Source organism: Manis pentadactyla, chromosome 9 (genome assembly GCF_030020395.1).
Source record: "Manis pentadactyla isolate mManPen7 chromosome 9, mManPen7.hap1, whole genome shotgun sequence".
Taxonomy (NCBI): domain Eukaryota; kingdom Metazoa; phylum Chordata; class Mammalia; order Pholidota; family Manidae; genus Manis; species Manis pentadactyla.
In genome coordinates, this window is record NC_080027.1 from 57119181 (window position 1) to 57131785 (window position 12605).

Here is a 12605-nt window from a genome sequence, read left to right on the forward strand (position 1 = left end):
CGTGGGTTTTGCCAAGGGCCTTTCTATCTCATTATACAATAGTCAAAATAATAATAATAATAATGACAAACCTTTTATGGTATGAGTCCTATCTATGGGGCAGGCACTGTACTGGGGTCTTTCATATAATTTCAGTATCTCCACAAGACAGAGATAATTGACTGCATTTTATTTTATATTTTAAATTTCAAAGGTAATGCATGCTCTTCACTAGCATTTAAAGCAATATGGAAGCATGTATTAAAAAATATTCTTCTGTACATCTCCTCTATTCCCATTCACTGCTCATAATAGTCAGGTGTGAATCCTGCAAGATCATTTTGCATGAGACATACAGGGAGACACACAACACACATACACACACACACTAGTTTACTATGGATAGAATTCTGAAATTTGCTTTTCTCACTTAATAATATACCTTGGCATTATCTCATGTAGTTAATACATACTTTTTTCTTTCTCCTTTCTGTAGAATTCTACTGAAAGTATATGCTCTAGTATATTATTCCTCCATGAATGACCATTTAGGTTGTGCCAATACTTGAACGCTCAGTGAATACTTTTGTGGATGTATTGCTTGACTCTTAGAATTGCTATAAAAAATTATGTTCCTGTAAAATGTCGTTCGGTGCCCTCAAATTGCCCTCCAAAAAGCCTTACGCCACCATCATCAGTGTATGTAAGACAGCACCCCTTCCTCCATACCCCTGCTAGCACCAATCATCTCTATTATATGTTCACTCGTTCACTTGTTCATCAGACACTTTTTGGAGAGCCGCTACATGCCAAGCAGTGTGCTAGGCACCCAAAACCAAAACCGAGCTCGGAGAATTGAAATAAGTTGCCCAGAGTCACACAGCTAATGCGAAGTAGAAGTGGATGGAAAACTACCTCAGAGTCCATGTCTCTCTATCTCTGTGCATCTCAGAAGGATCTCTTCTTTTCCTGGGGTTATTGAACTAGCTTCTTTTCTTCTCAGAGTACATCAGATTTCAGCTTCTCTGTGATTGTAGAAAATGTAAACTGCTACAGCTCTGGCATCATCTGCAGGAAATTTATTTCCATCAACGTTGGGAACTCACTCATCATCTTTGGTGACGACTCAGGAAATCCCGTAAGGCCTGGTGCAGGTGAAGGTCGTATAGACAGTTTGCAGGTCTGGGGCAGAAGAGGGCTAAGGACTGGTTTCCTTACCACAGCAGTTTCTCTTAGAACCATGGATTCAGCAGCCCAGACTGAATTCCTGGGCCAGGGTCAGGAACACAGAGGTCAATGTTAGGACACAAGGGAGGCAGAGTTAATTGGTGAGCTTCTTGGCCTGGGCAGTGACTTGTAGCCAGGCCTAACTGACCCATGTGTTGGGGGGCATTTAGACCTCATGAATGACCATCTCTGTCCCCATAGAGTCCTGAGAGCTTTCTGGATGAGAAACAGGAGGTCCATACGTGGCAAGCAGGGTTTTTCACACTGGTGCATTTCCCACGGGAGCACATCACCCTCTTATGGGACCAAAGAACTACAGTGCACATCCAGGCTGGGCCACAGTGGCAGGTAGTTGTGTGATCAGTGATCCTCATGGGCCCTGGGGCTGAGCCAAGTCACTGGGCATCCTTGCATGAGCTGCACCCGCACTGGGGTGTCTGAGCATCATGCCTTCTCCTCTCTCCCATCTGCCCCCACCCCACCCAGTGCCTCTTCTCCTCTGACCTCTCCAATCCCTTTTCACACTGTGACCCTGGTAGTTGCTTCTGGGTGCATGGCTCCTGAGCTCATAGCAATCCCTCCACCCATAGCTCACCCCTGGTGTCCCTGCACCTAACTGTGGTGTCCTTTCTTCTTTCAGGGTCAGCTGGCGGGACTCTGTGGAAATTTTGATTTAAAAACTGTCAATGAGATGAGGACCCCTGAAAACTTAGAGTTAACTAATCCCCAGGAGTTTGGCAGCAGCTGGACTGCAGTTGAGGTAAAGACTCCCCAAGCTGGCTCATTCTTTCACAGATGAGACCTGGCCAGCACTGAAGGAAACTGGCCCTGGGTCAGGGAAGAAGGACATTGGTGTAAGGCTGCCCTACCACTGCTCTTGGCCTCTGGCCCGGCATCCCCAGCCCTAGACCCTGTCCTATGGCTTGAGGACATGCACTATCCTGTCTCATAAATCGGGCCTCACATCTGCCCTGGACCAAGCCTTGGTGGGTGTGGGCAGCAAAGGAGGCAAAGCCTCTGTCCCAGGAGAGAGGACTGCCTCACCTCATAGGGGAGATGGAGCTTGGTGAAGCATGACCATTTTACCCACCTCTATGCCCCAGGCCCGCCACTAGATCTGACACAGAGGAGAGATACCAAGAGAGACCCCTGTGGGTTGAGGCAATCAGAGAAAGCTTCCTGGAGGAGGTGAAGCTGGTGTGGTATTAAAGGATAGGCCATACTTAGAAGGATAAATCTTTCAAAGAGAAGGCCTCTGAGAGGGAGAACATTAACAGAGGCAGAAATGAGGGGTTGTCTCTGAGGGTGTCTCTGACTGAGGCTGCCAAGCTGTGAGCTATGGTGGGGTGGGATCGGGGGTAGGGAACAGAACTGAACTGAGAACAGGAGGTCTGGGTTCTTGTCTTGGATCATCCAGTAACTTTATGGGTGACCATTAGATCTTATCTCCTCTGCGGTCATCTGTGAAGTGAAGGGGCTATGCTAGGAAAAAGATATTGAATAGATTTCACCTCATGTGACAATTCTTATCAGTCATAAGAGGCTGCCTAGGAAGCTGTGCTGAGAAATACATAAGGCTTGTATCTGGCTCAGTGGAAGGAGAGCTGTGATTGATTAGTCATGTCTGCCATGGGTGTAGCAGTGGAGAATGGTGATATAAGGGTTACATAATTGTCTTTCCTGAACTGAGTGATCTTAAGTCTTTTGGGGACTAGAAAGAGATGAGCCTAAGTATAATGGGATCAGGGGAGAATAATTAGTCATGGCCTGGAGTTCAGTGTAATCCTCAGGTGGGACAAAACTATTCTCACAGCCTCAGAAAAGTGTGTTCTAGTCCATCCCCACCTTAGAGAAGCTGAGTGGGTAACTAGCCTTCATTGCTCCTCTTCTCTCATCCCCTGCTGTTATTTCTCTCCTGATAATCCTCTTGGCATACCCTGGGAGACCAGTGAAAATGTAGGCCAGAGGGAGGAGGTTCAGCAGACATTGGGGGAACCTTTATCAGTTATATATAGCTGTGCAACACATTACTACAGACTAAGCAGCATTCAATCACGCACATGTACTATTTCCTAGTTTCTGTAGTCAGGAGTCAGGGCATGGCTTGACTCAGTTCTTGGCTTAGGGTATCACAGGCTACAATCAAGGTGTCAGCCAGGGCTGGGCTCTCATCTGGAGGTTTGACTGGGGAGGGATCTGCATCCCTGCCTGCTGGCATGGTTGTTGGCTGCATTCAGTTCCTTGCAATCGTGCAACTGAGAGCTTCAGATTTTTTGCCAGAAGTGACCCTCAGTTCCTAGAGACCATCCATCATTCCTGCCAGGTTCCCAATAACCTGGAAGGGAGAGACTCCAGCAAGATGGGCTCTATAGTCATATAACACAGTGATGCAATCACACACACATCACCATGTCCACTCATCATCTTTGCTGTCTTGAAACAAGTCATAGGTCTCTACCACACTCAAGGGGAGGAGATTATACAAGGACATGAACACCTGGAGGTAGGATCAGGGGGGCGACTATAAGAGCCTATCCACCACATCAGGCATCAGGTGTCTGTGAGGTAGGGAGATCAATACCCTGCCTTTACCCCTCAGTGCCCAGACACCCTTGACCCTTGGGACACATGCATCCTGAATCCTCTCCGAGAACCATTTGCCAAAAAGGAGTGTGGCATCCTGCTCAGCGAGGTGTTTGAGACGTGCCACCCTGTGGTGAGTGAACCCCTGCCTCAGCCACTCCTGAACTCCCTTGCCACCTCCTGGGACTGCTTCTGCTCTCAGACCCCCTCACACCTCAGGCCTAGAGGGGACACCCACCCCTGCCATTCCCCGGCCTCTCGCCTGCTCAGATGAGTCTGTACTGTTTCCCCAGACAACTTGGGACAGACAGCCAGACAAACAACACCTGTGCCCTTTGCAGGCCTATCTCAATCTGGCTGACCCTCCCAGTCAGGGGGACCTGAATAGTGAACACAAACCTCTTAGGCCGTGGCTTCAGCCTTCTGATGTTTCTGCCCTTAGTGGAGACAGGAGAGCCACACTAAGCCCCTCCTGGCAGCCTCCATGGCCTTGAGGGCTGCTGTCAGACTGGCCTTGGCTGGGAGTTCATACCCCACATCCTCGTTTCTCAGCCACACCTTAGCCCCTGCATCCAACAGCCTGGGCCTGGGGAAGGAGTGAGATTAGTTCTTAAAAGTGGGGTCTGCCTGGGCCATGGAGCTACTGTTTGCCTCTGAGCTGGCCACCTTTCTGCCCCCACCCCACCCAGGCAGCTCACCCCATCCTGCGGTCCCTTCCTGTTCATGCTGCTCCCTGAGGCTGGGCAGCATCAGGGGAGAGGCTGTAGGACTAACATTCAGGAGCTGTCCTCTGACCTCTGTCTGACCTTCTCCAGGTTGATGTCACTTGGTTTTACTCAAACTGCCTGACAGACACATGCGGATGCAGCCGGGGTGGTGACTGTGAGTGTTTCTGTGCCAGCGTGGCTGCCTATGCCCACCAGTGCTGCCAGCACGGTGTGGCCATTGACTGGAGGACACCGCGCCTCTGCCGTGAGTGTTCAGACCAGTCATCTGAGGGAGAAAGTGGGCCCCCTCTGTGAACATCTTGTGGGGTCCCATCATTTCTCTGGCTAGTATTTATTGAGTACCTACTATGTGCCAGGTACCAGCTGGTTTGTGTGTATCACTGATTGAATTCTTACAACTACCTCCATGAAGCAGGACAGTTGGTTCCTATTTTACAGCTGGAGAAACAGGTTAGAGAGGGAGAAAGCAACAGGCGTGGAGGTCACACAGGTTAGGGGTGGAGCCAGGGCTTACCTCCAGACAGCCTGGCTATAAACCTGAGCTCTTAACCACTTTGTTTGAGGAGTCAGGAGCCCTGAGTTCCAGACCCAGAGCTGCCATTTGTACTGTGTGACCTCAAACAAGTTACCCATCCTCTCTGGGGCTTAATTTTCTCATCTGAAAAATAGGAATAGACCTGTCCCACCAAGTTTATAATGAAGATCAAATGGGATAGTGAACGTAAAAGCCCTTGTCAGCTGAGACATGTGGGCTTCATCAGAGGCAGCACAAGCTCTGGTGATCTGCAAATGTTTTTGTTTGTACATTCCTATCAGGTAAAACTATTTCGAGCTCACATACATATGCCTGCATAGATACATGTACATATATATACTATTGGTAGTGTAAATGCATATCATAAAACAGATACAAAAGTAAATATTTAGAAGATGAAATAAAACATAGAAATTTAAATTACTAATCAATTGATTATTTGTTATTTCCTCTTGCACACCATGGTCCTTCCTGGTGCAAGTGCACCCCACTTTGGGGTACAATGCCTATTACACAGGCTCTATGGCTACACTGTCTAGGTTCAGGGCCAAGTTCTAGGCAGGCTGACCTGGGGCACATTCCTTACACTCTGAGGTGTCATCGAGGGTTAAGAGAACTGTGCCTCCCTTCAGGGTGCTGTGAGAATTAAATGAGATAGCACATGTAAAGCGCTTGGCTCAGTGCTCTATGCTATTGGTGAGATGGCTGTCATTTTTCATGGGGACGTGGGTGCTGACATGTCCTGAGTGCTGAGGGTCCCAGACAATATGACCTCAGGAAGGAAGAGGAGTAGAATCTGCCTTTGGCCTCTTTTCTCTGCCCATTTTTCACCACAGATGCTCTGTGGTCTTCATGCAATTGGCTTCTTCCTCTACTTCTCTGATAAAAATCCTTCAGGACAGAGAAAGGAACACTTTGCTGAGGATCCACGGCATGTCAGGCCTGTGCCTTCTGCGTATTAGCTCGATAAATACTCCAGACTAGGGTGAGGCAAGGAAAGTGCTTCTTGAGCACAACATTAAGGAGACACAAAACTCAGTAATCAAGATAAATCATATTTTAAGATAAGATTTCTTAAACATAAAAATTAATGCAAAAATATCTTTGATGAACAAATTGTCAGTTTTAAGTAACAACAGGATGAATATTATTGATTTTTCCTTTTGCCTCAGACTCTCATGTGGCTTGGTGAGGCTCTATCACCCATTCTGTCTTTATTTTTAAATTTCTGATATTTTGTTCATGATGGTTATTTTGCATTAATTTTAAAATTAAAAAATATTGTATGAAAATATTCTGTATCTTGATTGCTCCTTAAGTTTTGCACCCAAGGTGAACACTTGCTTTACCCTAGTTCAGTCCTCATGAATGTATGGGGCAGATACTAGAGGTGGTCCCATCTTATATAGGAGGACACTGAATTTCAGAGAGATTGAGTAACTTGTCCCAGGATGCACAGCTGATGAGTAAGAAACATGGGATTTGAACCCAGGGCTGACTCTAGATAGTTAGCTCTTGGCCGCTCTTGCAGGCTACCTCCCATTGACCTGGTTCACACTTGAAACCAGAGATTCAGAGATCTTCTAACTTTCTAGGTCAATCTTCTGAGCTCACAAGTGAGTAAAAACAGGTACCTGTCCATAACCACATGGTGGGTCAATCTCCTGACTCCTAGTGTTCTTCCCAGAGGGCGATGCCAAAATGGAAAAGAGTAGTGTTGATCATAGGGTTTGGGTTGGGGTGGAGTTAGTGGCTCTCTTCAGACCATGCCCATGAGTGAGGGAGGCTCCTCCTCAGGTTTTATCCAAGGTCTACGCAACTGGCTCCTGGTGGCCTTGTTCCTGGCTTTGGGTGCCCCCTGCAAGGTTCCGAGTTTACCCCAATGGACTGAGGAATCAGTGTCTGAAAAGGCAGGGGAACAGGCTGTGGTTCTTCTTAACTGGGCCACTAGAGGGCGCACCAAACACACGCTTGGAGGAGCTTGTCAACCCCTGCTGCTGGAAACTGCACCTAGGGGCCTGAAAAGGCTGTGGGTCCTGGAGGCCCCTGGCCCCTAACCACCCAAGGCCCTTGGAAGACACTTCTGTCTTATGCTTGCATTCCTCCAGGACCTCCTGAAACATTTCTGGTTAAAGCTTCCACTCCTTGAATCTAATCTTGCCCTTTGGGGCCACACAAAACACACCCTTACTGTCTAACATTAAAGCATTAATTAATTAAATACATCTGCGTGCTTACTCTGAGCCAGACTTTGAGCTTTGTGCTGGGGACACAGAGAGGAGCCATTTTACTTTCTACACCTTAAGACATTTGAATCCAATGACCATCCCTAAATCTTGGGGTCTGGGAGGCAGGCCAGGTCAGGCCCTTGGGGAAGGAAGGACAGCTGGGATTTTAGGGACCTTGCTTGGCTCCATCCATCTATTCCAGGCTTCTCAGGCAGTCTCTGTTTTCTCTTTTTCAGCGTATGACTGTGACTTCTTTAACAAAGGTAAGTCCATCCTCCCCAAGTGGAGCATTGGGGGCCAGGCCAGACCTGCCCTGTTTACCACAACAGAATCAGCCACACTGAGGCCCTGCTGGCTTGAAAGGGAAGAGCTGCAACACAAGGCAGGGAGGGACCTCATTATGCAGAGAAAATCCTGGCAGATGCCCCAGAATTCCCTCCCCAAAAGCTCCTGCAGCCCCTGTCCACAGCCAAGACCAGGCCATCTTCTGGGGTTGGTACCATCCAGGGCAGCTTTATCAGGAAGTAGAAACCCCATTTGCACCACCCCATTGGTACCACCCAGCAGCAATGTAGCTCACCAGGCCCATGGAGCATCATCTTGGGTTTCTTGGAAGTTTCGAGTTGGCAAAGGCAAATGCAAACTGCTCATTCCTTTGATGGATGGGGCAAAACCTATATAGCCTGGCTCAGCCTGTCGGATTCATCTTCAAATTTGGCCAGCACTGCAGGGTACCAGGATAGGCTCCAACTTCTGCATTAACTAGAGTGAAAGCACAGGTCATGACTAAAGACTCAAGGAGGGTTAATGTCTAGCATTAGAGCTAATTATTCCATTGAATCACTGGGGTCAGGGGCAGGGGTGAGGCAGGGCTGCCCAGGGATAGTTTTCGGCAATGATCTCTGTCCATTTGGGCCAAATGTGGACTTTGGCAGAGTTAGATGCTCATCAGGTCCCTGGTGCCATTCACCTTTGACTTCCAAGCCTTCCTTACCACTTCTAGTCCTTCCAGAAGCAGGCCTATCCAAGGCCTTGTCTGCAGTTACCTGCATTATTAGGTTTTGGTTTGAGAACAGTGGGTGAACCGGAGAGACACATACTGGAGACAAGGATACCATTAGGAGGGCTTCAGGGTGAGAGCTGGACCAGGGTGTAGCATGATAATTCAGTGGCTGCTGTCCTGCCAAAATGTTAGAACCCCTAGGGGCTCCTGATGGCCAAAAACCTTTAACTCCTAAAGGAATGAATCTGTAATGGAAGAATTGCAGTTGCTGGGACAGGCAAGGTCTGTCTGCCATCAGGCGTGACATTTCAGCAAGACAGCTCTGAGCAGTTTTCTCCCTTCAGTGGCATTTTGGGTGGCAGTAACTGGCAAAGGATGAGCTGTTTCTAGCATCTCCACCTACCCACCCACCCACCCACCTACCCGTCCTTTCCTTGCTCTGCTCTTCTACCAGCATTTTCTTGTCCAGGCCCTTGCTTGGTGCTGGGGAATCAGTGGACAGTGGGACCTGCCACAGTGGGGCACTGGAGCCCGCCCACCCTGGCTGTCTTGGATCAGCTATGTTTCTAACTCCACATTCAGTTGGTAGTTTGAAACTGACCACTGGTGGGAGTATTTACACTATGGAAATCAGCAAACACGACAAACTGAGGTTTTGTTATTTTTTTGAGAGCTGATTGTTACCTGCTCACCAGCACAGCACTGCTTCTCTCCCAGCCAGTGAAGGAGACAGATGTGGAACCCCCAGTCAAGATCCTTATCATACGAGCTGTGACCCGTGGGTGCCATGATCCAAGAACTGGTGGAACAGAGAGAAGGGATGACATTTGTGTGTGACAGGAGAGGGTGCAGGGACAGCTTCACAGGGAGGTGACATTTGAGCTAGGCCCCGGAGATTCCATAAGCGTTTGCCAGGCACAAAACAGGGAGCACTCCTCTGAGTGGGTGGGACAGCGTGAGTGGAAACACAGTGGGGCGCAGTCCAGCTCTTTTAAGGAAGAGCAAGAGAAGTTTGGTGAGGCAGGGGCAAAGGTGTGGGGTGGTGAAGAGACAGGCAGGGCTGGGGCAGGAAGGGTCCCTGAATTCAAGGTGGGCTCTTGGATTCTATTCTGAGCGCAATGGGGAGCGATTGAAGAGTGTAGCTAGAAAGGTGGCTCAGGCACCTGTGAGGAGGAGGCATAGCGGGTGGAGGACACCCCAGAGGCAGGGAGGTTAGTTATAAGGCTGTTGCAATTGTCTAGGCGACCTATGCCTCTCTCCAACCTATGCTGACAACTGCAGGAACCCAAGAGACACAAAAATGACACATGTTCGAAATGAGAAGACGAACAGCAAGGCTGAGTCCGAACCTTCCCAGCCTTTATCTCTCAGGCCTCGGGTAGGCAGAGACCAGGGCTGATGTCTTCTCCCAGAGGCAACCCTGAATAAATCAGCGGCTGGAATGGTAGCCTCAGGCAGTGGGACAGGTCCATGGAGAGACATCTGGGGGCCCCAGAGGCCCCCATGGGTGCCTTGTTCCCAGTTCCATGAAATGAGTCAGGCACTGGGCAGTGGATCAGTTCCCATCAGGGGCTGAGAGCCTGGGGTTCCAGTCTTCCTTCTCATGGAAATCAAGGTCCCTGAGGCCTGGGTGAGGGAAGAGACCAAGAGGAGCCCTTTGGTCCCGTCTCTTCCCCACGTCCGGCAGGATGAGCAGGGAGGGATGGTAGGTGGGCAAAGGCCCCGGGAGGCAGGGCTTATGACTGGGCCCCTTCTCTCCAGGTTTAGGTAAGGGCCCCTACCAGCTGGTCAGCTGGGCGGCCGGCAGAGCCCTGGTGGCCATGGAGGAGGCAGGCAGTGCCACAGTCCTCGTGAGCGCAAAGAATGTGGCACCAGGGGACATTGTGAACTTCCTAATGACGGCTGCACTGTTCAAGGCCAAGGCCCACGGTAAGGCCCACCTCCAGCCCCACTTCTGCCCTTGGTGGAGGGAGGCAGCTTCTGGAGGAGGGGAGGGTGCTGAGGCCCTATGCTGTCTGCAGGCGCTGGAGAAGTGTGGACTCCAACAGGCGCCCTTTTCCCCCTGGGCTCGAGGTCAGCCTCTTAGCCTCTCTGAAGAAATGACTCCCATCTTCTCTCTGAAACAAACACACAAACGAGGGAGACGAAGATCCACATGTACCTTTGTACTTTGCTTTACACCAGCTGCTGCTGCCTCTCCCCATCACTCTCTCTTTCTTACTCTCTCCTCCTTCCCCACCTGCACTTCCTTCTCCTTGTCCCTCCATTTGTAACCCCCAGAGGGGAGCTGGCTGTGCTCTGACTGGGCAGGCCCTTCTCCCGTGAATGGAGGAGCCGGCTCTCATCTGTTCAGGTTATGATCCTGAATTCATTCGGGGCTGGTGGGTTACAGAGACTGGGGCATACCTGGAACCAGCCACAGCCTCCTGGGTCACACTGCCTGTAGACCCAAAGGGCTTAGGTTGGTGGGCACGGTCCTCTTTCAGAGTTCAGTAGTGCCTGAGGGGGGCAGTAGTGCCTGGTGAGAGTCTCAGGCCTAATGACTACTGAACCCTTCCCTCTGTGACCTTTTCTGTTCTGCATTTCTTCCTATCAAGGCCCAATGCAGGGGACGCCTCCTCCACATAGCTGCCCAGGTTGCTCCTGGAATGCACTATTTTTTCCTGCTGCTGTCCAGGACTCTGGGCACAAGGGAAGAAGCACAGTATGGGGTGAGGGTGGGAGCCTGGGTCCTCACTTGGCCTCGCCCCCAGCTGCCCATGAGACCCAGACCGCATAGGTGGGAAAGGCAGACACACCAAGCTCCATGTTAGGCCTTTCACATATGTCATATTGTTTGTCCCTCACAATGGCTTAGAGGCATTAATTCACTTGCCCACAGCCAGCTGTGGTGGGCCAGGACTCCTGTATGCCAGCTTGTGGATCTGGGGACTGAAGAGACCTACAGGGCCCTGTGCTGGGAGTTATCCACCCAGCAGTGAGCACCACTTTCTAGAAATGGGCCTTTGTAGAGACAGAAGAGAGTGGGCGCCAGCTCTAGGGCTCTGGGCAAGCACCCTGCCCTCTCTGGGACACTGTTTTCCCATCTGTGGGTTGGACTCAGCATCCCCTAGGTCTGCCAGGTCTGACCCTCTGGGATTCTGTGGAGTAGCACCATGCTGGGGTCACTGAAAGACAGAATCACCAAACCTCAGCTTGTCCAGTCTGCCCACTGGAGCAGAACTCTGCCAGGGCAGCCGTTTCTGTCTGTGCTGTTCGCTGCTATATCCCTGGCATCTAGAATTTCACCTGGCATGCAGAGGTACTCAAAAATGTTTGCAGGAGGAAGAAAGGAAGGAAGGAGGGGAAAAGGGACAGAGGAAGGAAGCAAACAAGGGGAAGGAGGGAAGGAGGGAGGGAAGAAAGGTCACCTCCCCAAGGCTTGGCAAGTGGCAGCTTCCCTGAGCGGCCATTTCCCTTGGTGGTGGTGGGTGCAGGGGGCAACCAGCAGCAGCAGGAGGTGGGCTGAGGGGAGACAGGGCAGGCAGGCAGGGGCAGGCCCAGCTAGCCACTCAGAGCACAGACACATGCCCAGGTTGTTCTACGCCTTCATCTGGATTGTTCTCTGTGCTGACCTTCCCCACGTGGCTCTTTGCAGACCCTGATGCGGTGTCCCTGGAGGCAGCAGACAGACCCAACTTCTTCCTCCACGTCACAGCCAATGGGTCTCTGGAGCTAGCTAAGTGGCAGGGCAGTGATGCCTTCCACCTCCGTGCCTCTTTCTTGCTGCACCAGGGGACATGGCGGGCAGGCCTGGTGGCCCTGGAGTCCCTGGCAGAGCCCGGGTCCTTTCTTTATGTATCAGGCTCTGCCGTGGCCCTGCGGCCACATGAGCATGTGGAGGCGTTCCGCCGGGGCACACTCTTCCGCCTTGTGGGTAGGTGTCCGCCCTTGCCCTTGCCCTTGCCCTTGCCCTCAGCCCTTCACTCAGCTGCCTTTTTGCCCTCTTCCTTCCAGCATTCCAATTGCCCCTCAGAGAGCATCCTCAGTTTCCTGGCCCAGGGAGGCCCCACTGGTGTCCCTCCTGAGATGCGAGGTTGCCCAGCCTCCACGTTGGTGGCCTAGGGAGCTGCAGGCAGTGTGGTTTGGGGCTGAGCCAGCTTCCTGGGTCCTGCTTACTCCCACAGGCCAATTACACAGTCTAAAAATAGGGCGGCCTTTGCAGAAGCGAATTGAGAAGTGCTTATGGCTGCAGCTTGCCTGGCCTCACTGGTTCAGGTTTCTTGCTGATGGGACCACATGCCTGCCCCGTGAGTTCAAAGACCACCCACTGGGCCACCAGG

The 12605-nt window shown here is 50.9% G+C and overlaps 1 protein-coding gene across 3 annotated transcripts in view; it reads left to right on the forward strand.

The window, feature by feature from the left end:
• OTOG (otogelin) overlaps nt 1-12605 on the forward strand; it is a 76399-nt gene that overhangs the window by 36058 nt on the left and 27736 nt on the right. For all 3 annotated transcript variants that reach the window (XR_005025373.2, XM_036888142.2, XM_036888143.2), the window contains exons 26-33: nt 983-1117; nt 1408-1554; nt 1847-1966; nt 3806-3922; nt 4605-4761; nt 7517-7543; nt 10045-10212; nt 11921-12199. Coding sequence is in view for 2 of the 3 variants with exons in the window: in XM_036888142.2 (XP_036744037.2) it covers nt 983-1117; nt 1408-1554; nt 1847-1966; nt 3806-3922; nt 4605-4761; nt 7517-7543; nt 10045-10212; nt 11921-12199 (1150 nt within the window). In the remaining variant the exon portion in view is untranslated. The remainder of the gene's footprint in view (nt 1-982; nt 1118-1407; nt 1555-1846; nt 1967-3805; nt 3923-4604; nt 4762-7516; nt 7544-10044; nt 10213-11920; nt 12200-12605) is intronic.